General features: G+C 52.5%; 1 protein-coding gene across 1 annotated transcript in view; it reads right to left on the bottom strand.

The window, feature by feature from the left end:
- The window catches only part of LOC139681298 (collagen alpha-1(II) chain-like), an 89,183-nt gene that overhangs the window by 49,754 nt on the left and 16,293 nt on the right, over positions 1–23,136 (bottom strand). Inside the window, exons 2-5 of the mRNA XM_071574603.1 lie at positions 4,453–4,600; positions 3,409–3,567; positions 2,734–2,929; positions 1,802–1,945 (exon numbers count right to left, since the gene is read on the bottom strand). Coding sequence (XP_071430704.1) covers positions 1,802–1,945; positions 2,734–2,929; positions 3,409–3,567; positions 4,453–4,600 — 647 coding nt within the window. The remainder of the gene's footprint in view (positions 1–1,801; positions 1,946–2,733; positions 2,930–3,408; positions 3,568–4,452; positions 4,601–23,136) is intronic.

Genomic DNA, 23,136 nt, shown 5'->3' with positions numbered 1-23,136 from the left:
GAGCCAATCCTGACATGAGGGAATGGCTTTGGATTAAAACTCTCAAGTGTTTGGGGTATTTTTTACAGTTTCTTTTGATCTGGAAGCCCATCAGTCCTGAGGAGGGTCAGCAAGGGATGGGAACTGGTGGGATGTGGGGCAGAATTATCCCGTGGGGCTCTACTTGCAGCCAACTTAGTGATGCTTAAAACTTTCTCCTTGCTGGGTGAGACACCAGAGCCACCCAGAGAAGAGCTCCAGGACTCCAGAGTTTGGGATAACACACAGATTAGGTGGGTGAGACACCAGAGCCACCTAGACAAGAGCTCCAGGACTCCAGAGCATGGGATAACACACAGATTAGGTGGGTGAGACACCAGAGCCACCTAGACAAGAGCTCCAGGACTCCAGAGCTTGGGATGACACACAGGTGGGTGAGACACCAGACCCACCCAGACAAGAGCTCCAGGACTCCAGAACTTGGGATAACACACAGGTGGGTGAGACACCAGAGCCACCCAGGCAAGAGCTCCAGGACTCCAGAGCACGGGATAACACACACGTTAGGTGGGTGAGACACCAGAGCCACCCAAACAAGAGCTCCAGGACTCCAGAGCTTGGGATAACACACATGTTAAGAGGAGCCCAGCACCTCACAGGCTCAGAGGACACATCTTGTAGCTTTTAAATGATTGATCTGTCCTTACCTCTTGGCTCTAGGAAGTTATCCAACCTATCTCAGAGGTACAGCCAGCACCCAAGGGCTGTCAGTGTGAGAAATGCATTTTGGGAGTGGGCAGGGGGTCCACCAGAGCCAGTGGGACCTGCTGTGTGTTACACACTCAGCCTCCTCTGCTTTCACTCCCTGCCAAAGCTGCTCCTAATTAATCCCTCATGAGCAGGGCTTTCCCTAAAACCCTCCTCTTAAAATAATAAACACACAAAGTGATGCAGCCCATGGTGGGAGTGGAGCAGCCACCACAGGGCTGTGCTGGGTGTCACCTCTCCCTCTTCACTGCCAGGATGTGCTGGCACCAACATCCCAAAGGAAACCTTGGGCAGGACCCAGACAAGGCAGATGCCCAATCCCACACCCAATTCCCTCCCCTTACACTGCTCTGTCCCAGCTCCTCACTGTACCATCAGAAATGGGTATCACACATCAGAATTCCTGCCAGATTCTGACATTCAACACTTGGCTCTCTCCAGCCTTTTCCAGGCTCTTCTGAATCCCTTCTAGATCCCTAAGACATGAGGCATCTCCCTGGACCACCTGCAGCTCCTGAGGAAAGCCTGAGTGCTTCATGTCCTTGGGGACTTACTGTGTCATCTGGGCTGTTTTTGGCACAGATGAACTTCTTGAGCACTGTAATAAAAGCAAACACCCTCCACCCCCCAAATTTCCATTTTCCAGCAATGCTGAGAGAACAGAGGGACAACTTTTGGGAGGAGGATGCACCAAAGGGGTGTACAATCCTGCTGGGAGTGAGCAGGAATTCCAAAGGGATGCACAATTCCCAAATCCCCTCCCAAAAGCAAAGCCCCAGCTGCAGCATTACTGAACAGCCACTCAAACCTCACATACAGTCACACCCCCCCAGGCTTTCCTTGGCTCAAAAACTCTCCCTTTGCACCAAAAAAACCCATCTATGACCCGAAGGGAGGGTTTGGGTGGTGACAGAACCACCTCCTTGCACCTCAACTCCAACTGGAGAGCTGAGCTCTTCTTCCCTGGGCTGGGCCTTTCCATTGAATGCTGCTACACCAAAGAGCAGCCTGGCCCAGCACTGCCCAGATGTGCCCAGAGCTGCCCTCACCACACCTCTGGCCAGGCTGTTGAGGGCTCCCATGGGGATCTGGAGTGATGGAGCTTGAAGGAGCCTGTGCAGGTGGAGTTGTGGCTGTGACAGTGCTCAGCAGCGGCTGTTGGGTCCCCCATCATGAAGGTCAGTTGCTGGAGAGCACCCTGGGGACAAGAGAGACACAGAAACCATGGTTTACCCTGCAGAGGAGAGGGGGAGGTCTGGAAGGGGCTGTGGGGCAGGTTGTCTCCAGCTTCTCATAGCCAGGGAATTCTTTAGGGGATGGTTTAGGTAATCAACATTCCATCTTCAGGAATTGGATGCAAAGATGTCATGGACAGGGACACCTCCCACTAGCCCAGGTTGCTCCAGGCTCTGTCCAACCTGGTCTTGGACACTCCCAGGGATGGGGCAGCCACAGCTTCTCTGGGCAACCTGTGCCAGGGGCTGCCCACCCTGACAGGGAAGGATTTATTCCCAACATCACAGAATCATAGAATGGATTGGGTTGGAAAAGACCTCCAAGATCATCAAGTCCAACCCTTGGTCCAACTCCAGTCCATTGAGTAGATCATGGCACTCATCCAATCCAAGCCTGTGCTGTGTTGGTGGGAAGCCATGGGACATGCTCCCTAAAAAGAGGCTTTGCTTGCTGACTGCACAGTGACTTCTGTGCATGGCACAAGTCACAGCCAACAGGAGAGGATGAGTGTAAGTCAAACCCAGGGGTCTCCACTGCTGCCCTGACTGGTGGCACTTGGGCTGCCCTGACCCAAACCCAAGCCCTTTGCACAATTCCAAGCCCTTGCAAACCTTACCCTGTCCAAGCATGAAAATAAATGTTGTGTTTTGGGAAGAGAAGACAATGGATTCCTTCAGAGGGAGTTTGCAACCTCACCTCATGCAGCTGGAGCAGCCCATGCCCTCCCAGACAGCCCTGCCCAGCTCTCACCTTGAAGGGGATCTCAAAGGACTCAATGAGGCCTCCAATGATGATCAGCCCCTCGGTGGTCACTCCCATCCCGAAATAGTTGGACCAGCTCACTCTGTCCACCAGCCGACAGTCCACGTGCAGCTCCAGCCTCTCCAGGGAGATGCTGAGGGCAACCTGGTGCCACTGACCATCACCAAGGAAGGAAACTGGGAACCTGTGTGTCCCAGAGGAGAAAGGGAAGGGACACAGCATGGAACTTTGGTCCCACAGCAAATGCAGGATGAGGCTTCACCCTCAGCTGGTCCCAGAGTCCCTCACACATCCATCCTTAGTGCAGACACAAAGGACAGTACCAGAACTGCCACAAGTAGCACCATCACTTGTCTTCCAGCACAGAAATGCTGTTTTCTGATGGATTTGGGGATTTCATTTGGGTGTCTGAGAAATTATTGGTATTTGTGTCTTCTTGCATTTGATTTCTCCTCAAGTAATTGAACCATTTTGATCTTGGCTTTGTTTCTCAGATCTGCATCATTTTGCCAGAGTGGAGTTTGGCAGTGCCAGCTCTGAAGGACCTGGGTTAGGGTTAGGGCACTGCTCAAAGCCCATCAGAGTGGAAAGACTTAACTCTGGCCTTGGGAGTAAGAAAGGAAGCACAAAAAGGCAGGAAAAAACACCTGAAGAGGAACTTACTCGTAGTGTCTTCTCCTCGTGGTGACAAAGACCAGGGCATAGGGGTTAATCCTGATCTGGAAGAGCACGTGGCTCCGGTGGCTGAGGATGGTCACCAGGCTGGTGTCCTCCTTCAGGGAGTACCTGAGCTTCATCAGCACACTCAGCTCATCTGCAAACCTGGCAGGAGGAGGGCACACATGGCATCGTGCAGCAGCTGCTGTGCCACCATGGACTGCCCCCTCAGGACACAAAAAAGGAGTCACAGCACAAAGAAGAAGAAAGAAGAGCAAACAACCATTCCAGCTGAAGGGTCAGGTACTCCAAAAGAAGCAGCCAGGCCAAAATTTGCACTGCCCACATAACCTTGGCACATCCCTCTCAGGAGCAATCTCAGCACACTCTTGGGTGGCTGGGCATGATTTTCCACAGGAATTCTGCCTTTCCCACTGTGGGCATGGATGGAAACCCTGTCACAAGCAGCTCCTCAGTGCTGCTTTCTCTCACCAGGTCCAGGTCCTTGTCCTTAGCAAGCTACAAAGCCATACCAAAGGTCCAACCAGGTCTGTGTCTCCACAGACCAGAGCCTTGGCATCAAGCAATGCTGATGGTTATAGTTGTGCTGTCCCTCTTGTCCTCTCCACTTGTGTGCTGGAGCAGAGAGGCCTTCCTGATGGGAACACCAAGAAAACACAATCCTGGAAGGGGTCAGGCAAGAGCTGTGCACCCAACCAAGAAAAATCACAGAATCATGGAATGGTTTGGGTTGGAAGGGACCTTAAACTCACTCAGCCCCACCCCCTTCCACAAGCAGGGACACTTTCCACTAGAATAGGTTGCTCCAAACCCTGTGCAACATGGCCTTGGACACTTCCAGGCATGGGACAACCTATTCCCAAATGGAAGAAGTGGAAGCAGCACTGAGCTCCTGAGAGCAAGAGACGGGATGTGTTATCACCATGTCGTTATGGAATGGAGTCTGACAGTAACTCCTCAAGCCAACCAGCACACACCAGATGATCCTTGAGCACAACCAGCCCAGCCCCACCCCTGAAGGCAGCTTACCTGTCCCCAAAGGCCTCCCTGGTTGGCATGGTGAGGGTGGCATACTGCCCCACCTCCAGGAACCTGCAGTTGCCTTCATCAGAACCAAAGGAAACATTGCTGAGGTCCCGAGCGTGGAGAGTGATTCTGTCCAGCAAGTTCACTTCATCTGCATTGGGGGAGAAGAGAGAGATGCTCAGGGATGAGATACCTTCACTGCAGGGCTCTGTTCTCACTCTCCAACACAAGAACAGAGAAATCCAACAGACAAACTCCCAGGAAGGAGAGTATATAATCTGGGAAAAATACAATAATTCACAAATTCAGTAAACTCAGACCAAAAAAAACCCAAAAACATTCAGACAATTTTAGAAGCAGCCAGGGGAGGTTTTTGTATCTGTGTTTCACGACCAGTGTCCCAAAGACATGAGGGACCATTCCTACCCCAGCACTGGTGGTACCTTTGCAACCATACAGGTGGGATCCTCAGGGCTGTAAAGCAGAGCCTGGGACACAAATGTCCTAATCCACAAGTCCTGGATCAGCTGGGCACAAAAAACCTGCTCAGTCCTTTCCCCAGTTTCCTTGTTGAGGTTTGCCCAGTTTCAGTAAAGAATTGGACCGAGGTTTGGGAATAAGTTACTGTATCTCTCCCCAAGGTGGGTGTCCCAACCAGAGCATGGGGACACTCCTCTGTGCCCAGAGCAGGGTTCACCTCCATCACAGGCTCAGGAGCTCCAGCAGGATCCATCCCTTTCCCAGGAAGGAAAGGGCCCACTTTCAGAACTGTGCTGTGAACAGCAAGGTGCTTTGAGCAGGGTGGGAGCTGTTTGGCAGCACCATCACTTGACTCTCATGAGGAGCTTTTAAGTCCCTTGGTCAACACAGACTTACCCTTTCCAAGTTCATTGTTTAACTAAAGAATCCTTCAACTCCACAAATACCTGAAGACAAATTTGTTTAAAACCTTGAGGTTTCTTGTTCCTCTCCTTTAGCAGAAAGACTTGCAGACCTCTGGGTCTACCCAGCTATGGTGTTTTACCTCCCAGACATCTCCAACCAGGTCCCTCCAGCGTGGCAACAACCCTGCCACCTGCAAGGAGTGGGGCCAAGGGCCAGACCCAGGGCAGCACCCCTGGCCCAGCCTTGTAGGATCACTCTGGACCCACAAACTGGGAGAGTCTGAACAATCCCATTTGATGATTTGTCAGTGGGAATTCTGCCAGCACCATCTGCACCAGCATCTGCCAGGGCTTGGGAGGCATCCAGCCTCTGTATTCCCTCTAATTCCCACAGTCAATGAGGTGAGAGATTTATTTGAGGGCAGACAAACAGCCTCGGGCTTGCTGCAACCTGACAGGAGATATCCACACCCTGGAGGTGGAAAAGAACAAGTCAATCGAGCAGAAAACTGCTTTGATCCATTTCAGACACTGAAGTATCAGCCCTGACACCATCCCCTTGGAAGATCCTGCAAGGGGAAGAGCCCCGTGCTGGGGAGGAGGGGAGGGAATGGGGTCCTGAAGGAGAAGTGGGAGCGGGGATTTCACCCGGTGTTTCCCCAGCTCCTCACATGGACACAGCATGGATGTGTTTCCAGGCGACCTTCAGCTCAGCAACGTGGCTGTGCAACAGCCTCAGGCAGCAAAAGCCCTGCAGAGCTGGCACCAGCCCAGGGGGGGTGCAGGGCTGAGCCCCCCAAGAGCTGGACAGCCCCCAATGTTGAGTCAGCACTTTATCAGCATGGCAAGGGACATTGGGCAATTAATTAGACCAAACACAGCTGGCAGAGGGGGGGAAAGATCAGAAATGGTTGTTCCTTCTCAGCCCCAAGCACTTTGGAGAGGTGATTGCTCCACTGCTGGCATTGATGGGTGTGCCAGGACCTGCCTGTGCCATCTCCAGGGGCTGCAGCCACACCCAGGGAGCAGCTTTGCTGGGGTCACAGGCAGGGAAATCGGTGTGAGTTCAGTGGATCCTGTCAGGGATGAGCCTTCCTACACCTGCTGGAATAACACACTGACACAGGAGTTTCCCTGGGCAAGGCACAACCTGGTTTAAGCTCTGATGGCAGGAAACGAGGAGGAGGGGGAATGGTTTTAAACTAAAAGCAGGTCAATTTAGATTAGAGAGAAGGAAGAAGTTTTTTAAAGTAGGGCTGGGAAAACACTGGCAGCTGTGGCTGCCCCATCCCATCCACATCCCTGGAAGTGTCCAAGGCCAGGTTGGACAGGGCTTGGAGCAACCTGGGCTGGTGGAAGGTGTCCCTGCCCATGGCAGGAGATGAGTTTTAAGGTTCCTTCCAACCCAAACTACAAGTTTCTGTGGTTGTAGCAGCTCATTTTGGGGGCAGAAACCACAGCACAAAGAGGTTGTTTGACGCTGAATTTAGTGCCCAACCAGCCTCAACAGCAAAGCTTTTGCTTGCAACTTCTGCCCAGGACTCTCTATCCTGTCACAGCTGAATTTCTGGTTATTACAAGAACATCACGGATTTGCTTTAAATTTCAAAGCAGATTTGTTTGCTCTCTTTGCCTTAATCGTGCTGCTTCTCAAGGACAGCATTACCTGTGGAAGGGACTCAGTGCAAGGTCTGAGCCACCAGGTGCCAGAGAGCCAATCCCATCCCATCCCATCCCATCCCATCCCATCCCACCCCATCCCATCCCATCCCATCCCATCCCATCCTATCCCATCCCATCCCATCCCACCCCATCCCACCCCATCCCATCCCACCCGATCGCACCCCACCCCACCCCATCCCATCCCATCCCATCCCATCCCATCTCATCCCACCCCATCCCATCCCACCCCATCCCACCCCACCCCACCCCATCCCATCCCATCCCACCCCATCCCATCCCATCCCATCCCACCCCACCCCACCCCACCCCATCCCATCCCATCCCATCCCATCCCATCCCATCCCATCCCATCCCATCCCTGGGGCTGCACTCCAGAGGAAGGTGTTCCTCATGGGGGCACCCCACGTTGCAGACACAGAAACATGACTTCATCCCTGCTTTTCTCTGGCTTGTTCATCCCTGTGAAGCTCATGCTCAGCTTTGCATCCTCCCCAGAGGAGGGAAATGAGGGAAAAGGGAATGATATTAACCAACGGAAAATCTAATTGGAGCTCTGCGATGGCTCCTAACAGGGTCTGTCAGGCTGAGTCACTTCCCCTGGATGCAGCACCACTGGTTGGGACCTCAAAGAACAGGGCTTGGGGACAGCCCCAGAGGACAGCCCTGCTGTTTGATGCCTGGGGAAGGGAGCAGATGACCTAATGGGTCTTTCCTCCCTCTAATTTCCGAGTGCCTTAGGCAAGTATCCTGCCAGGAGTCTGCTCAGGATCACAGGCCATGCTGTTCAAACTCTGAGTTAAGAGAGGCTTGTGCATCACAGCTGGAATTTAATCATGAAGGCTCTCTGCATTAAGGGATGGAAAAGGAGGGTTTTATCCTGGGGCAAGGGTTTCCTGGCATGTCACACCAGTGACACCACCACATTTGCACAGGCATAATCTGTAGCTAAGCACTGAAAACAAGACAGCCCTCCCAACACCCTGATTTCCTCCAATCCCCTCTGGACATCTCACATTCCACCACCCTTTGCTCCTTAGAAGATGTTCCCAGGCTTGGAGGCTGTGCCTGAACTTCTCTGGACCAAGGACACCCAAGATGGCAACTTCACATTTGTTTGGACTCGCCTGATGACTCTGCACAATGTCAAGGACACCTTGACACAGTTGTGTTGTGTTTGCAGGATATCAACCCTCCAGCAGCTCCTCCTGCTTCTCCTTCCATCCCATGCCATCCCATGCCATCCCATCCCATGCCATGCCATCCCATGCCATCCCATCCTCATCCCATCCTCATCCCATGCCATGCCATGCCATGCCATGCCATGCCATCCCACCCCATCCCACCCCATCCCATCCCACCCCACCCCATCCCAACCCATCCCATCCTATCCCATCCCATCCCATCCCATCCCATCCCATCCTATCCCATCCCATCCCATCCCATCCCATCCCATCCCATCCCATCCCATCCCATCCCACCCCACTCCACCCCACCCCACCCCACCCCATCCCATCCCATCCCATCCCATCCCATCCCACCCCATCCCACCCCATCCCAGTCTCATCCCATCCCATCCCATCCCATCCCATCCCACCCCACTCCACCCCACCCCACTCCATCCCATCCCATCCCATCCCATCCCATCCCATCCCATCCCATCCCATCCCATCCCATCCCATCCCACCCCATCCCATCCCACCCCATCCCAGTCTCATCCCATCCCATCCCATCCCACCCCACTCCACCCCACCCCACCCCATCCCATCCCATCCCATCCCATCCCATCCCATCCCATCCCATCCCATCCCATCCCATCCCATCCCATCCCACCCCACCCCACCCCACCCCACCCCATCCCATCCCATCCCATCCCATCCCCATCCCATCCCATCCCATCCCATCCCATCCCATCCCATCCCATCCCATCCCATCCCATCCCATCCCATCCATAATGCCCCCGGCAGCCACCCGTGCCACCTCCTGTGCCATTCCTATTTCCTGCTGTTCCCATTTCCCTTCTTTCCTAATAATTCCTTGTTAAGGGCACCTCCAGAAGCCACCCGAGGTGAGCTCTAAGCCCAAGCAGAGCTCACACACTGAGGGTTATGCAACAGGATTTCCACCTTCGCCTCCGTGCTCCGGAGAGCAGAGATAATTTGGTTTGGACCCAGCAAGTGGAAGAGGACAGAGCCAAAGCAGGAAGAAAAAGCACATTTCTCACAGAGGATGTTGTACCTATTAACTGGAGAGTGAATGCAGCCACCCACCCACCCACAGAGAGAGGACACAAAATTCCAGGGAGGCGAAACCTTTTCAGAAGAAAACGGCTTAGAAGGACACAATTGTTTCCACAGGAAAAAAGGGGAGCGCAGGTTCTTCTGGAGCTCATTATGCAGATCTGTGGTTGTGCTGCCGCTCCTTTGTGCCAGCCCAGCATGGGGGGCTCTGCAGGGTGGCAATGGGGCTTTTGGGGACACAGCCTGGGGGGGAGGAAGGGGAGGATGACCCCGAATAAGGATATTCTGGCTACGAGGAAAATAGGGCGAGTGGCAGGACAAGAAGGGTTTGGGAGGAGAAAAATGGCAGCAGGAAAGTAAAGAGTTTAAAAGCTGCTAAACCACAATGGGAGGGATGAAACCAGAGTGGCCACAGGGGCATCTCAGCCTTCAGCTCCTCCATCCTCATCGGGGCTCCCCCACAAACCCCAACAGGCCAAGCCGTGAGATGGTGTGAAAATCAGCCCATTATCAGAGAGTTGGTGGGAGGGAATTCTGACTGAGAGACTGTGAGGACACAGAAAGGGGAGTCCAAAGACCCTTTTGGAGAAGGCACTGGGAAGGGCTGGAAGGGAAGCTCAAAAGGCTGAGCTGCTCTGCAGGGTTTGGGGGCCTCACTTGCTTTGGGTTTGGGTTTTTTTAATAAGAAACCTGACAAGAAGCCATTTCCAACCTGCCCAAGACACGCACTGAGAGAGCATGGAATGACCAAATAGCTCAGGTTGGAAGGGACCTTTAGAGGTCACCCAGTCCAACCCCACCGATCCCTCAGAGCTCCTCAACCATCTCCTTCCTGAGCAACCACGAGGGTTAATCTCCACCCAGCACTCCTGATCCCTATGGAAGTGCTCTGGGAGCTCCATGTCACTCCAGCCTGGCCCATCCCTCACCCCCAGGCCACACACACCTCTTGGTCAATGTTCCATCCCCTCTTCTCCACAGATTCCCCCCTAAACCCTTTTCCCTCTGCTCTGTGCATTCCTCTCCCATCCCCTTCTGGACCACTGACAGCAAATGCTTTTGGGTTGAGCTCAAACCTTCACTTAGTCAAGTCAAACACTGTGGAACTGTTGTTTTATCTCTATTCAGGGTTTAAAGGGTTTAGCTGGAGGGGTATTTTTCACTGGCTTTCATTTAAACCTGTGTAAATCCCCACCCAGCCCCTCCTCAATCTGTTCAAGTCAGCCTTGCAGCAGTTCATTACTGAGTTACTGTGAATCAGCATAAACCAGGTTGGAGTTGGTCTGTCCACCAAATTCTGTGCCATTCATTGAAACACAATTAAAAAAATAAATATACCAGTAAAAAACTCATGTGACACTGAGTGGGGACAAGTCCCATAAACATTGGCCGTTGCTGTCACTGGTAAATTAAGTTCTCTTTGTTGCTCCTCTGTCAAAGTAAATTAACAGCAAATTCTCCAAACTCTCTCACTCCAGGGGCCTGTTTCCAGCACCAGCTTTCCCAGAGCCTCCCCCTCTGTGGTTTTGGTTTTTAGGGCTGGAACACACACATATAAATACACACAAAAGCCATGATGGGGTGATCCTGAAAAGCTCCTCTGGGTGGGATGGACAGTCCATGACACATCTGGGGTTTGTATCCCTGATTTTCCACATCCTCTTGTGCTGATGACGGGATCATTGAGGTTGGAAAAGACCTCCAAGATCATCGAGTCCAATCTGGGCCCAATTTCCACCTTGTCCCCCAGCCCAGAGCATTGAGTGCCACATCCAGTCATTCCTTGGACACCTCCAGGGGTGGGGACTCCAAACCCAGCCTCTTCCAATGTTTAACAATGTTTTTCCATGAAGAAATTCCTCCTGATGTCCAACATGAACCTCCCCTGGCACAGCTTGGAGCTGTTTCCTCTCATCCTGGAGAGCACATTCATGTTGGTGTGCACAAACCTTCCCAGAACTCCCAAGAATTGTCTGGATTTGACAGTCTCAAAGGTCAGGATCACAAGGATGTTCCTCCAACCCCCATCCCTGGCTCGAGGAGAGGAGAGGAGAGGAGAGGAGAGGAGAGGAGAGGAGAGGAGAGGAGAGGAGAGGAGAGGAGAGGAGAGGAGAGGAGAGGAGAGGAGAGGAGAGGAGAGGAGAGGAGAGGAGAGGAGAGGAGAGGAGAGGAGAGGAGAGGAGAGGAGAGGAGAGGAGAGGAGGAGGACAGGACAGGACAGGACAGGACAGGACAGGACAGGACAGGACAGGACAAGAGAGGAAAAGGGCAGGAGCAGAGTGAATCTTTCCTGCTGTTTCCTCCCAGCTCCCACCAGCTCAAGGATTTGCTGATCCAAGGGCAGCATCCACATCCACAGGGACTTGCTCTCAAGTCTCTCCTGTCCTGGGGAGCCTTAGAGGATATTCCTGTTGAGCTGCCCAGGCTGTCCAAGAGATCCCTGAGCACAATTTAGAATGTCCATAATGTTTTGTAGAGTTTTAAACTCCTCCCAAGGCAGGATGGGATGTGTTTGTAAAACCTCAGCAGAACGTTGAGGAGCAGACATTGACCTGTGGCCACACACTCATCCTGACAAGGGAAGGAGTTGGAAAGGTTTGATTTACCTCCTAACTCCCCTTTCTTCACCAAAAGGCAGCAGATTCAGCAAAACAAACCCCAGAAGCTACAAAACTAAAAAAGCAGAGGTGAACAAGGCTGAAAGATTTCTTAGAAAAGGCAATACAGTTCCAGGGTTCTGGAATGAAGCTACAGTTTGATAGGAAATAACTACTTTTGGTCCCCTTCTTCTCCATTCCAGGTTGTTCTTCATGAGTGTTTCTCCAGTTTAACCTCCCATTGTCTCCAAGAAGTTATTTTAAAGTCTGGCAGAGGCTCAGTCTGAGCTATTATTTCGACAATGTTGAAAGTGGCTTGAGTAAGAAGGGAAACAGTGGGGATAGTATTATCTGCTGCTGCAGACAGACACATCTGGGAGAGATTACAGCCTGAGAAAATCAAAATAAATATGGCCAGGGCGCCCATCCTGGGAATTCCTCTCATTGCAGCAAATACAGACTTGGTGCACCTCAAAACCAAACCCTTCCTCCAAACTCCCCTGCTCCTGCTCCCTCTACTAGTGATGAATTAACCTGGTTTCCTTTGACAGGGATTGTACATGGAATGAGGCTGGAAAACTGAAGCTTAAACCTGCTGTCACTGGTGACATGCAAGGCAAGGCAGCTCAGTTGATCCACCCAGATGTTAGTCAGGGCTGGAAGGCAACCAGAGAGGGTCTGGTGGGGTGCCAGCAGCCATCTGTCACCCCCAGAGCAAGCACACCTTGGCTCGGGGGCTCTGCACCTCCTGGTTGCCAAGTTATGATCAAAGGCTCCCCAAACCTGCAGGAAAGCAGCAGCAGAGAAGCTGAGAAAGGTCCTTGGTGCCTCCAGGCCCAGGAGATCTCGTGCTCACACACTGGAGCTGCCCCAGGGGGGCAGACATGGACACCTGCAAGTGCAGCTTCACTCTGGTGCTGGGCACAGCTGGAGGGAGCAGGGGCAAGGCTGGGGTGGAAGGAGCCTCAATCTGTGCCCATGACCAGCCACACACACCCAGGGGCAGCAGGGGGGTGTATGTCCAGCTGTACCCACACAGAGTCCCAGAACATGCTGGGTTGGGAGGGACCCACCAGGATCCTCTAGTCCAACCCTCAGCCCTGCACAGGACCATCCCCAGGAGTCACACCCTGTACCCCAGAGCATCATCCAAACCCTCCTGGAGCTCTGGCAGCCTTGGGGCCGTGCCCACTGCCCTGGGGAGCCTGGTCAGTGCCCACCACCCTCTGGGGGAACAGCCTTTCCCTGAGATCCAACCTGACCCTGCCCTGGCACAGCTCCAGCCATTCCCTGGGTGCTGTCCCTACCCTGGCACAACTCCAGCCATTCCCTGGGTGCTGTCCCTGCCCTGGCACAGCTCCAGCCATTTCCTGGGTGCTGTCCCTGCCCTGACACAGCTCCAGCCATTCCCTGGGTGCTGTCCCTGCCCTGGCACAGCTCCAGCCATTCCCTGGGTGCTGTCCCTGCCCTGGCACAGCTCCAGCCATTCCCTGGGGGCTGTCCCTGCCCTGGCACAGCTCCAGCCATTCCCTGGGTGCTGCCCCTGCCCTGGCACAGCTCCAGCCCTTCCCTGGGTGCTGTCCCTGCCCTGGCACAGCTCCAGCCATTCCCTGGGTGCTGTCCCTGCCCTGGCACAGCTCCAGCCATTCCCTGGGTGCTGCCCCTGCCCTGGCACAGCTCCAGCCATTCCTTGGGGGCTGTCCCTGCCCTGGCACAGCTCCAGCCCTTCCCTGGGTGCTGTCCCTGCCCTGGCACAGCTCCAGCCATTCCCTGGGGGCTGTCCCTGCCCTGGCACAGCTCCAGCCATTCCCTGGGGGCTGTCCCTGGTCCCCACAGAGCAGAGCTCAGTGCCTGCCCCTCCTCTGCCCCTGCCCAGGAAGTTGTCCCTGCACTGAGGTCTCCCCTCAGTCTCCTCTTCTCCAGCTGAACACACCAAGTGCCCTCAGTGCCCTCACACGCTGCCCCTTCAGGCCCTTCCCCATCTCCATGTCCCTCCTTTGGACACTCTCCAATGGCTCAATCTCTTCCTTCCATTGTGTGCCCCCAAACTGCCCCACCATTGCAGGTGATGCCAGTCCAGTGCAGAGCAGAGCAGGACAATCCCCTCCCTCACCCAGCTGGTGATGCTGGGCATGATGCCCCCCAGGACAGGGATGTCCCTTCTGCTGATTTTCTCCAGGAAAAATGATGTATCTCCCTAAGCATCCAACCAGAAGGTGCCTCCCACCTTGCTCTGCTCAGCCAGCCCTGTCCCTGGAGTGGCTCACCCTGGTGATTCATGGCATTGCCAGGTTTCTGTTGGAATTTCTGCAGGATCAGGGGTAGATGTATTTTGCCAGGCAGGGATTTATCACACCCAGCTAATGAAGTCAATGCTGGAGCTTTTAACCCCAACAACCCCACAACTCAGGCCTTGCATTGAGCAGATTTGGGGAATTTGGGCTCTTCACTTCAATAAAGACACTGAGGGGCTGGAGTGTGACCTGAGAAGGGAAGGGGCTGGAGCAGCAGGAGCAGCTGAGGGAGCTGGGGGGGCTCAGCCTGGAGAAAAGGAGGCTCAGGGGGGACCTTCTGGCTCTGCAATCCCTGCCAGGAGAGGAGAGCCGGGGGTGGGGCGGGCTCTGCTCCAGGAACAGGGACAGGAGGAGAGGGAATGATCTCAAGTTGCACCAAGAGAGGTTTAGGTTGGACATGAGGACGAATTTCTTCACAGAAGGGGCTGTCAGGGACTGGAAAGAGGCTGCCCAGGTAGGTGGTGGAGGAGATGTCCCAGGAATGACTGGAGATGGCACTCAGAGCTCTGGGCTGGGAGACAAGGTGGGAGTTGGTCACAGGTTGGACTTGATGACCTTGGAGGTCTTTTCCAACCTTAAGGATTCTGGGATTCTGTGAAACTGGTTGCCATTTTCATCATTGCAGCCACAAACCAAGAGTGTATCTTCCCTAAACTGGCTGATTTTCCCTCTTAGACTCTGCTGCCAGCAGACCAGACTGGCAGGAGTCCTCAGCAGAGCTGAGAGGTTCAGGACAACCTCCAGATGAGGCAGAGACATCCAGAGAGCATCTTCCCAAAGCTTCCACCTTTCCTGTGCTCAGAGCTCTGCCTGCTCTGCCCTTGGCAATCACAACCCTGTCTCTCTGCTGGCTCTCATGACAAGCATGTTTTCTCAACCTCCCTGTGGTGGCCCAGAAGACAAATGGCCTGGGGGGAGGCGAGGGAGTCAGACAGCTTCATTTTCCAACTTGATAAGAGGCAATGACTTCACCCAGGCAGAAATCACATCAAAAAGGGCTGGCTCGGGTCACCCCCTCCTCTCTGCCCGAGGAAACACCGTGTTCTCACAGCCAGGAAGAGCTGGAACATGGGCAAAAATCCCACCCAGAATGTACTGTGCCCTTGGCCTTGTGCCCTGCAGCCCCATCAGACACATACCCGGGCACAGAGTTGCCAAATTCATGCTCAGATCCCTTCTGACTCGTACCAATTCACACTCAGGGGTGACAAGAGGTTGGAGAAGCAAACTGGAGGGATTTAACAAGGGATTTGACTTCATGGGAGCTTGTGGGAGAGTCGAGGGCCCAGCTCTGCCCTGAGCAGGACTCCAGTGTTTGTGATGGTGGGTCCTGCCCCAACCAGAACCCCTCAAGGAGGGGCAGGATGTTCAGCAGAGCTGCTTTGACTTTAAAGTTGTGTTTCCAGCACACCAGACTGCAGAGGAACCTGGAGAACATCACTCTGGAGTAATCAGAGCTCCCAAAACCAGAGGGCAAACATGATTGCTGCATCCCCAGAGCTGGAGGAACAGCAGTGCTGCCATCCCTGAGCTGGCACTGGGGCAAGAGAGCCAGGGGGCAAAAGGCAGGAGGCTGGCAGGGGGCACAGGGCTGGACATGCTCCATGCCAAGCACAGTGGGCACAGAGCCAGTGCCCAGCCATGTCTGGGCTCCCAGGCACCATGTGCTGCTGCCAGGCTCCTCCAGCCGCCTGCCTGGCAGGGATGGCACTGGGAAGGCTTTGTGGGAGGCGCTGGCAGGGAAAGGGCACTCCTGCTTTTCTCAGGAGTGTGGGATCTACTGCAGGAGAGTCCCTGTTGCACAGGGGTCTCACCTCTTTGCAACCCACCCTGACTTGGGCAAACTCTGCCCTGTGCCATCACCCAGAGAGACAAATTGCCCTTTAGAGAATGGCTGCTGGTGGGCACTAAAATACAGCCCATCATTCTGCAATTAACCCCTCAGCAGACACTGCCATGCCCTGTAACAACATGCCCTGTGGTAACAAGGTCCTGTTCTGAGGGAGAGGGGACAGAGCTGCTCCCATGAGCCCAGGTCTGCCCAGGGCTGGGGGAGCTGGACCTGCCCAAGCTGAGCTTTGCCATCACACCTCCAAGTGCCCTGAGCAGCTCCTGTCCCTCGGGTATGATGAATGCCCAACCCAAAATTAGTCCCAGTGAACTCCAGCAGAGGGAAAGTTTTCCACTGCAGGAAAACAAAGTGGCCAGTGCCTTGCAGGGATCTTGTTCTGCTTCCTCTGCTTTCAGAGCTGCTGTTCCAAGGGTCAGTTCTCAGGCTCTGCCCTGATGTTAAAATTCATTTGATCTGGATCAATGTCCTGGAGGTTCTGTCTGGCTTCACCTGCCCTAGGGGATGTGCAGAAACAGAGCAGGAATGAGAGGGAGGAGGAAGCATGAGAGCCAACAGCAGCACAGCCTGGGGCAGGAGCACCACCCCGACCTTCCCCTCGTGCTCCCTTCAACACAGCTCCCAGGAATAAAGGAAAAAAATGAAAGAATGAGCATTTCTCAGCCTAACAAGCTGATAATGCACAGCCAAAAAGCACCGGGATTGTCACCTCAGGCAAAACATGTGCACATTTGGTGATTCACTCCGTGCTCGCCGCTGCCAAGTTTCTGCACAAACTATGGAGTTGTTGCGGTTTCCTCAGCTCCCAAGTGCTCCTCCAAGGTGGTTTTGCAGAGCTACTCACCTCCCACCTCTCCCTCTCCACTGGTATTTCTACCCCCAAAGTATCTTTGGGTGCCTGTGAGCCCTCAAGTTCCACAAAACCCTTCCCCGTGCCATGAGCTGCTGCTTTCCCAGGTGTGGGGCCACCAGCAGGGTCAGGGACCCTGAGACCCCCAACCAAAAGATCTCCTCTTCTTGGAAAGCCTCATTTCACCAGGTCAGGTTGAAGCCATGAAGCTTTGGGTGAATAAACACAAACAGGATTTTGTTCAGGGGGGCAGAAGTTGCCAAACCCCAAACTGGGCTGGAGGCACCACATTCCCACTCCCCAGGAGGGGCTGAGCCTCTCAGAGCTCCCTCAGCAGATGTTCAGCCCCCACAGAACCCTCATTGCCCAAGGATGAGACTCAGCTCACCATGGCCAGATCTTGGCCTGAGGAGGCCACAGGTGGAAATCTTGGATGAGGATGGGCATGGATGTCCCAGTGGGGTTGAAGAAGCCACCAGGAACTTTATTCATGGATGAGATTCCAAGGAGGACACGCTCAGCACGTGGGCACAGATCAAACTCTGCCATGTTCAACCTTTATGCAAAACCCATTGCTGGACATGGATATCTCCACAGGGTTCAAAATCCTCTTCCACCCCCTTGAAAATCCTCCCACACAAAGCCTGGGCCATGCCCCATCCTGTGTCTTCTACTTCTAAGGCTGCACTGGACCATCCAACCCACCTACAGTCACTTCCCAGCTCCAATCAAGTCTCCCTTTCTCTCCATTTCTTCACTAACCCAGAGAATTTCTCAGAGTTTCTCATGCAGAAGAACCCAGAGGAATAATCTCTCTTTTCCCACCAAATCTTGGTTTTCAAGCCTTTATTACTCATCACAAGTAGAGCTGAGAAGAGCTGAGGTCAGACACGTTCCTGCTGCCTCTGCACAGGTAACTGGGGGAGTTGGGAGGGCCCAACAGGGTTGACAAGTCTTGGTTTAACATCAGGGATGTCTCTGCCTTGCAAAAAAAAAAAAAAAAACAGTGTTCTTGATTCCACCCTCAGCCTTTGGGTGAGGGAAAACCCTTCTGTTCGTGCTGCACCACTTCCCTGAGCACACATGACTCAGAAATGCTGGGATTGGGATGTGGGGGAGCTCTCAGGGTTAAAGGGAATTGTTGGGAAGAAGTTGGTGCCAAACAGAAAACTTTCCCAATACCTGAGAAAAAAGAAAAAGACAAAAAAAAAAAAAAAACAAAGGAAAATGAGTCATCAACTCAAAACTGAAGAGTTTCACCTTTGCCTGTGGATGAATTCTCTCCTTCTTGTGTTCTTTTATTCAGTGCAAGTTAACTTTAATTAACTGAAACACAGACAGCTGTTTGAAAAGTCAATTTATTTTGAAGCCCCTGAGACTACGGGACGTTTCCTCTCCCTGCAATAAAAAAGCTTTTTTTTTTTTTGCAAACCCCAGGAAACCCAACTGTTTTCACAGGTTGGAATTTCACTCCCACTTCCTGATTTGCAACGATCCACCTGATCAGATCCAGACTTTGAGCCCTGCTCCATCCACCCCCCACACCAAATCACCCAGAGGTTCCTCTCAACCAACAGAGCAGCTTCAGGCTCTGCTGAGTCCTCTGAGGTCCATCAGAGCAGATTCCTGAGCCCACCCTCCCTCAAATTCACTGTTCCCACCTTCCCTCAACTTCACTGTTCCTTTCCTGGAAGCAGCCAACCCAAGGAACATCCCCAAGGAGAGTCTTCCAAGCCACCCTCTGTGTTCCAGTGCCTCAGCTCCACCTCTGAGGACCATCTCTATCCCACCTCGCCTGCAAAGCAAGTACAAGGAGAGGAGGACTTGAATTGCAACCTTCACAGACACCAGAACATCACTTTTCACCCACCCTGGCACCTCTCCAGGTTCCCTGAAGTCAGCAGGGCATTCCACCACTGGATAATGATTAAAAGAAGAAAAGCAAGACCCATGAGCCAACCATGCAGACTGAAAGGGAAGGATTTCCTAAACCAAAACACTGTATCACATTGTCCTCCAAAAGCACCAGGAATGATTTTTAAGCCATATCCTGGATCCAGTTTCACGGTGGGAGAAATTCTTCAGGTGGAAGGTTTCAAGGTTTCTCTTTCCAAGGCATTAAAACATTCTCAGCTTGTGTAGAACAATCCTTGTCACCTGGCTTTGCCTTTCCCTGCCAGCAAGAAAGAGCCACAACAAATCACAGGGCAGGGGGTTTTGCAGGGACCCTGGGCAGGATCCTCTGAGTTCTCTGGGCTTTGCTGGCTGCTGAGATGCCCATCCCTGGCAGCAGGACAAGGTCTTGGTCAATATGGGCCAGAGTCTGAGGGAAAACTGGGAGCAGGGTGAGGGAGGTGTCATAGAAACACAGAATCTCCTGGGCTGGAAGGATCACAAGGATCATCCATCCAACCCCTGGCCCTGCACAGACACCCCAACAATCCCACCCTGTGCCCCAGAGCATCATCCAAACCCTCCTGGAGCTCTGGCAGCCTTGGGGCCGTGCCCACTGCCCTGGGGAGCCTGGTCAGTGCCCACCACCCTCTGGAGGAAGAGCCTTTCCCTGAGATCCAACCTGACCCTGCCCTGGCACAGCTCCAGCCATTCCCTGGGTGCTGTCCCTGCCCTGGCACAGCTCCAGCCATTCCCTGGGTGCTGTCCCTGCCCTGGCACAGCTCCAGACATTCCCTGGGTGCTGTCCCTGCCCTGGCACAGCTCCAGCCATTCCCTGGGTGCTGTCCCTGCCCTGGCACAGCTCCAGCCATTCCCTGGGTGCTGTCCCTGCCCTGGCACAGCTCCAGACATTCCCTGGGTGCTGTCCCTGCCCTGGCACAGCTCCAGCCATTCCCTGGGTGCTGTCCCTGCCCTGGCACAGCTCCAACCATTCCCTGAGTGCTGTCCCTGCCCTGACACAGCTCCAGCCATTCCCTGAGTCCTCTCCCTGGTCACATAGAGCAGAGATAGGGAAGGAATGAGGCTGGTCAGGGCTCTCTACAGGACCCCAGATCCATCTGTGGAGGAGCTGGAGTGGAGGACACCTCCAGGCACCTGCAGAACACCTCGTTGGGATCAGCAAACCCCCATGCCAGGGACGTCAGTGCCAATGTCCAGCAGTCACATCTGACTCGGGAAAGACATTCCCTGTTTCCTCCACCTCTTTGTCTTCCCAGGCACGTGCCAGAGCCAGCTGTGCAGCAGAGCCAGATGTGCAGCCCCGGCAGAGCAGCCAAAGAAACCCCCAGCAGCACCCCGGGGGGGGAGAGGACTGAGGAATGTGAGAACCCACCAGACCTAAATCTCCCAAATCCTTCTGCACATCCCACTTGGGAGCTCCGAACACACGGACAACCCAACCCCCTGCTGGGGCACAGCTCAGCTCCTCAGGCTCTCCCAAAATATCCCAGCTAAGGAGCGCCCCTACACTCTGCGGGGGTGGCACCTCCCGCTGCCCACACCTGCATTTCCCGAGGGCACGGCACGTTGTTTGCCCGTCTCAGGGCAGCAATTCCCGCTGGATTCACTCCCCAGCATCGAGCAGACTGCAGAGCTCTCCCAGGGCTGCTCCGAACCCACCGGGGAGGGCGTTTGGTGGCCAGGTCATCACATTAAATGTACCCGCGATGGCTGCGCAGCTTCTCCCGCTGCGCTGGAGCGGCGTCTGCCCCTTTGCCGCACACCCCGGAGCTCCGGGAGCCGCAGGACTGCGTGAAGAAGTGATTTTCCTTCTTTTTTTTTCTTTTTTTTTTATTTTTCTTTATTATTATTATCAGCAGGACTACACGAAGAAGTGATTTTCCTTCTTTTTTTCTTTTTTTTTTTCAGAACTACAATGAATAAGGTGATTTTCCTTTTTTTGTTTTTTCCAGAACTACAATGAAGAAGGTGCTTTTCTTTTTTTTTTTTTCCCAGAACTACATGAAGAAGGTGATTTTCCTTTTTTTTAACAGAACTACATGAAGAAGGTGATTTTCCTTTTTTTTAACAGAACTACAATGAAAAAGGTGATTTTCCTTTTTTTTTTTTAACAGGACTACAATGAAGAAGGTGATTTTCCTTCCTTCCTTTTTTTTTTTTAGCAGCAGGACTACATGAAGAAACATGAAGAAGTGATTTTCCTTTTTTCCTTTTTTTTCATGAACAAGTAATATTTTTTCTTTTTTTATTTTGTTTTTTTTTTTTTTTTAGCAGCAGGACTACACGAAGAAGTGATTTTCCTTCTTTTTTTCTTTTTTTTTTTACAGGACTACAATGAAGAAGGTGATTTTCTTTTTTTTTTTTTAACAGGACTACAATGAAGAAGGTGATTTTCCTTTTTTTTTTCATGAACAAGTGATTTTCTTTCTTTTTTTTTTTTAGCAGCAGGACTACATGAAGAAACTGATTTTCCTTTTTTATTTTTTGTTTAGCAGCAGAACTACATGAAGAAGTGATTTTCCTTCTTTTTTTTTCTTTTTTTTTCCAGAACTACATGAAGAAGGTGATTTTCCTTCTTTTTTTTTTTAACAGAACTACAATGAAGAAGGTGATTTTCCTTTTTTCCTTTTTTTCTCATGAACAAGTGATTTTTTTCTTTTTTTCTTTTCTTTTTTTTTACCAGCAGGACTAAATGAAGAAACTGATTTTCCTTTTTTTTTTTTAGCAGCAGGACTACATGAACAAGTGATTTTCCTTTTTGTTTTTTTTTTTCTCCTAGTTTGGAAGTGAATCAAAAAATAACCCCAATAATGTAAAAAGCAGAATTGGCTCGAACTGCTGCACCTCCAGCAAAATAAATAAGGAATAAGCTCAACCCTAAATACCTGATTATATTAATTCCTGATGAAATATTATATTAATTCCTGATGAAATATTATATTAATTCACCAGAAAATCTGAAAAACAGGAGGTGAAATCACAGACCTACAAAAGCCATGGAGTTGTTCCCTCCTGTCACAGCCCAGGGAGCAGACACTGCCTCAAGGTGTGGGTCAGCCAGGGGCAAGTACCTCCTCTCCCTAAAATATCTGATTCCTACACTTGAAGAGCCTGCCCAAGCCTCGTGTCATCGCTGCCTTGAGGTGCTCTGAGGCACAATGTTCTCCCACAGCTTCATGGTGGGATGGAGTCGGTGCCTACAAGAGCTGGGATGTCACTGGAGAAGGGGTTGGTCAGTGCTGGGCAGCTCAGTGGATGCCAATCCCTTCTGGAGAATCATGGAAACATTCAGGTTGGAAAAGACTTCGAAGATCATCAATCCAACCGTTCCCTCAGCACTGACAAAGCCAACTCTAACCCATGTCCCCAAGTGCCACCTCTACATGGCCTTTAAATCTCTCCCTGGGCAGCTGTGCCAGTGCCTGACCACCCTTTGAGGGAAGAAATCATTTCTAATATCCAACCAAAACCTCCCCTGGAGCAACTTGAGGCTGTTTCCTGAGCTGCCCAAACAGCCACCTCTGTGGTGAGGATGAGCCAAAAGAATGCTCTGGAGGACACTGAATGTTCTCCAGCATGGACAGTATCCTGGGGACTGAAAAACCAAGACCAGGTCAAGGGGAAAACCACAGAGCCCATAAAGAGTGGACATGGGGCTTGGATCTGCTGCTTTTGGTAGGACTCACCACTTGCTGATGCAGACAAAGACTTCCTGCTCCAGCTGCTGGACTCATTAACAGCCCAAACCTCTCCTTAATTAAATTTCCTGAGCCTCACAGATATAGAGAAAAGCTTGGGAAACCTGACTGCTAATGCTGAGGCTCAGAGAGGTGATTTTAATTTATTCTTTCAAAACTTCATTATCTTCTTCCCTTTTTTTTAAGTCAGGAATTTATTCTCCTGGCCAGAAAACCATCCAGCCCATCTCCATGCTCAGGAGGATGTCACTGTCCATCCAGCACATCCCAGCTCTGAGGAAAGCTTCCATCTCCCCAGAACTCTGAGGCCAGGTTGGTCTCAGATACCTGTCCTGGTCTCTGCAATGACTGTCCTGGTCTCTGCAATGCCTGTCCTGGTCTCTGCAATGACTGTCCTGGTCTCTGCAATGCCTGTCCTGGTCTCCTGCAATGCCTGTCCTGGTCTCTGCAATGCCTGTCCTGGTCTCCTGCAATGCCTGTCCTGGTCTCTGCAATGACTGTCCTGGTCTCTGCAATGCCTGTCCTGGTCTCCTGCAATGCCTGTCCTGGTCTCTGCAATGCCTGTCCTGGTCTCCTGCAATGCCTGTCCTGGTCTCTGCAATGACTGTCCTGGTCTCCTGCAATGCCTCTCCTGTCTCCTGCAATGCCTGTCCTGGTCTCCTGCAATGCCTGTCCTGGTCT

The sequence above is a fragment of the Pithys albifrons genome, chromosome 20, assembly GCF_047495875.1.
Source record: "Pithys albifrons albifrons isolate INPA30051 chromosome 20, PitAlb_v1, whole genome shotgun sequence".
Taxonomy (NCBI): Eukaryota; Metazoa; Chordata; class Aves; order Passeriformes; family Thamnophilidae; genus Pithys; species Pithys albifrons.
Note: the sequence above shows the minus strand (reverse complement) of the source record. Positions and strands in the feature narration are given on the sequence as shown.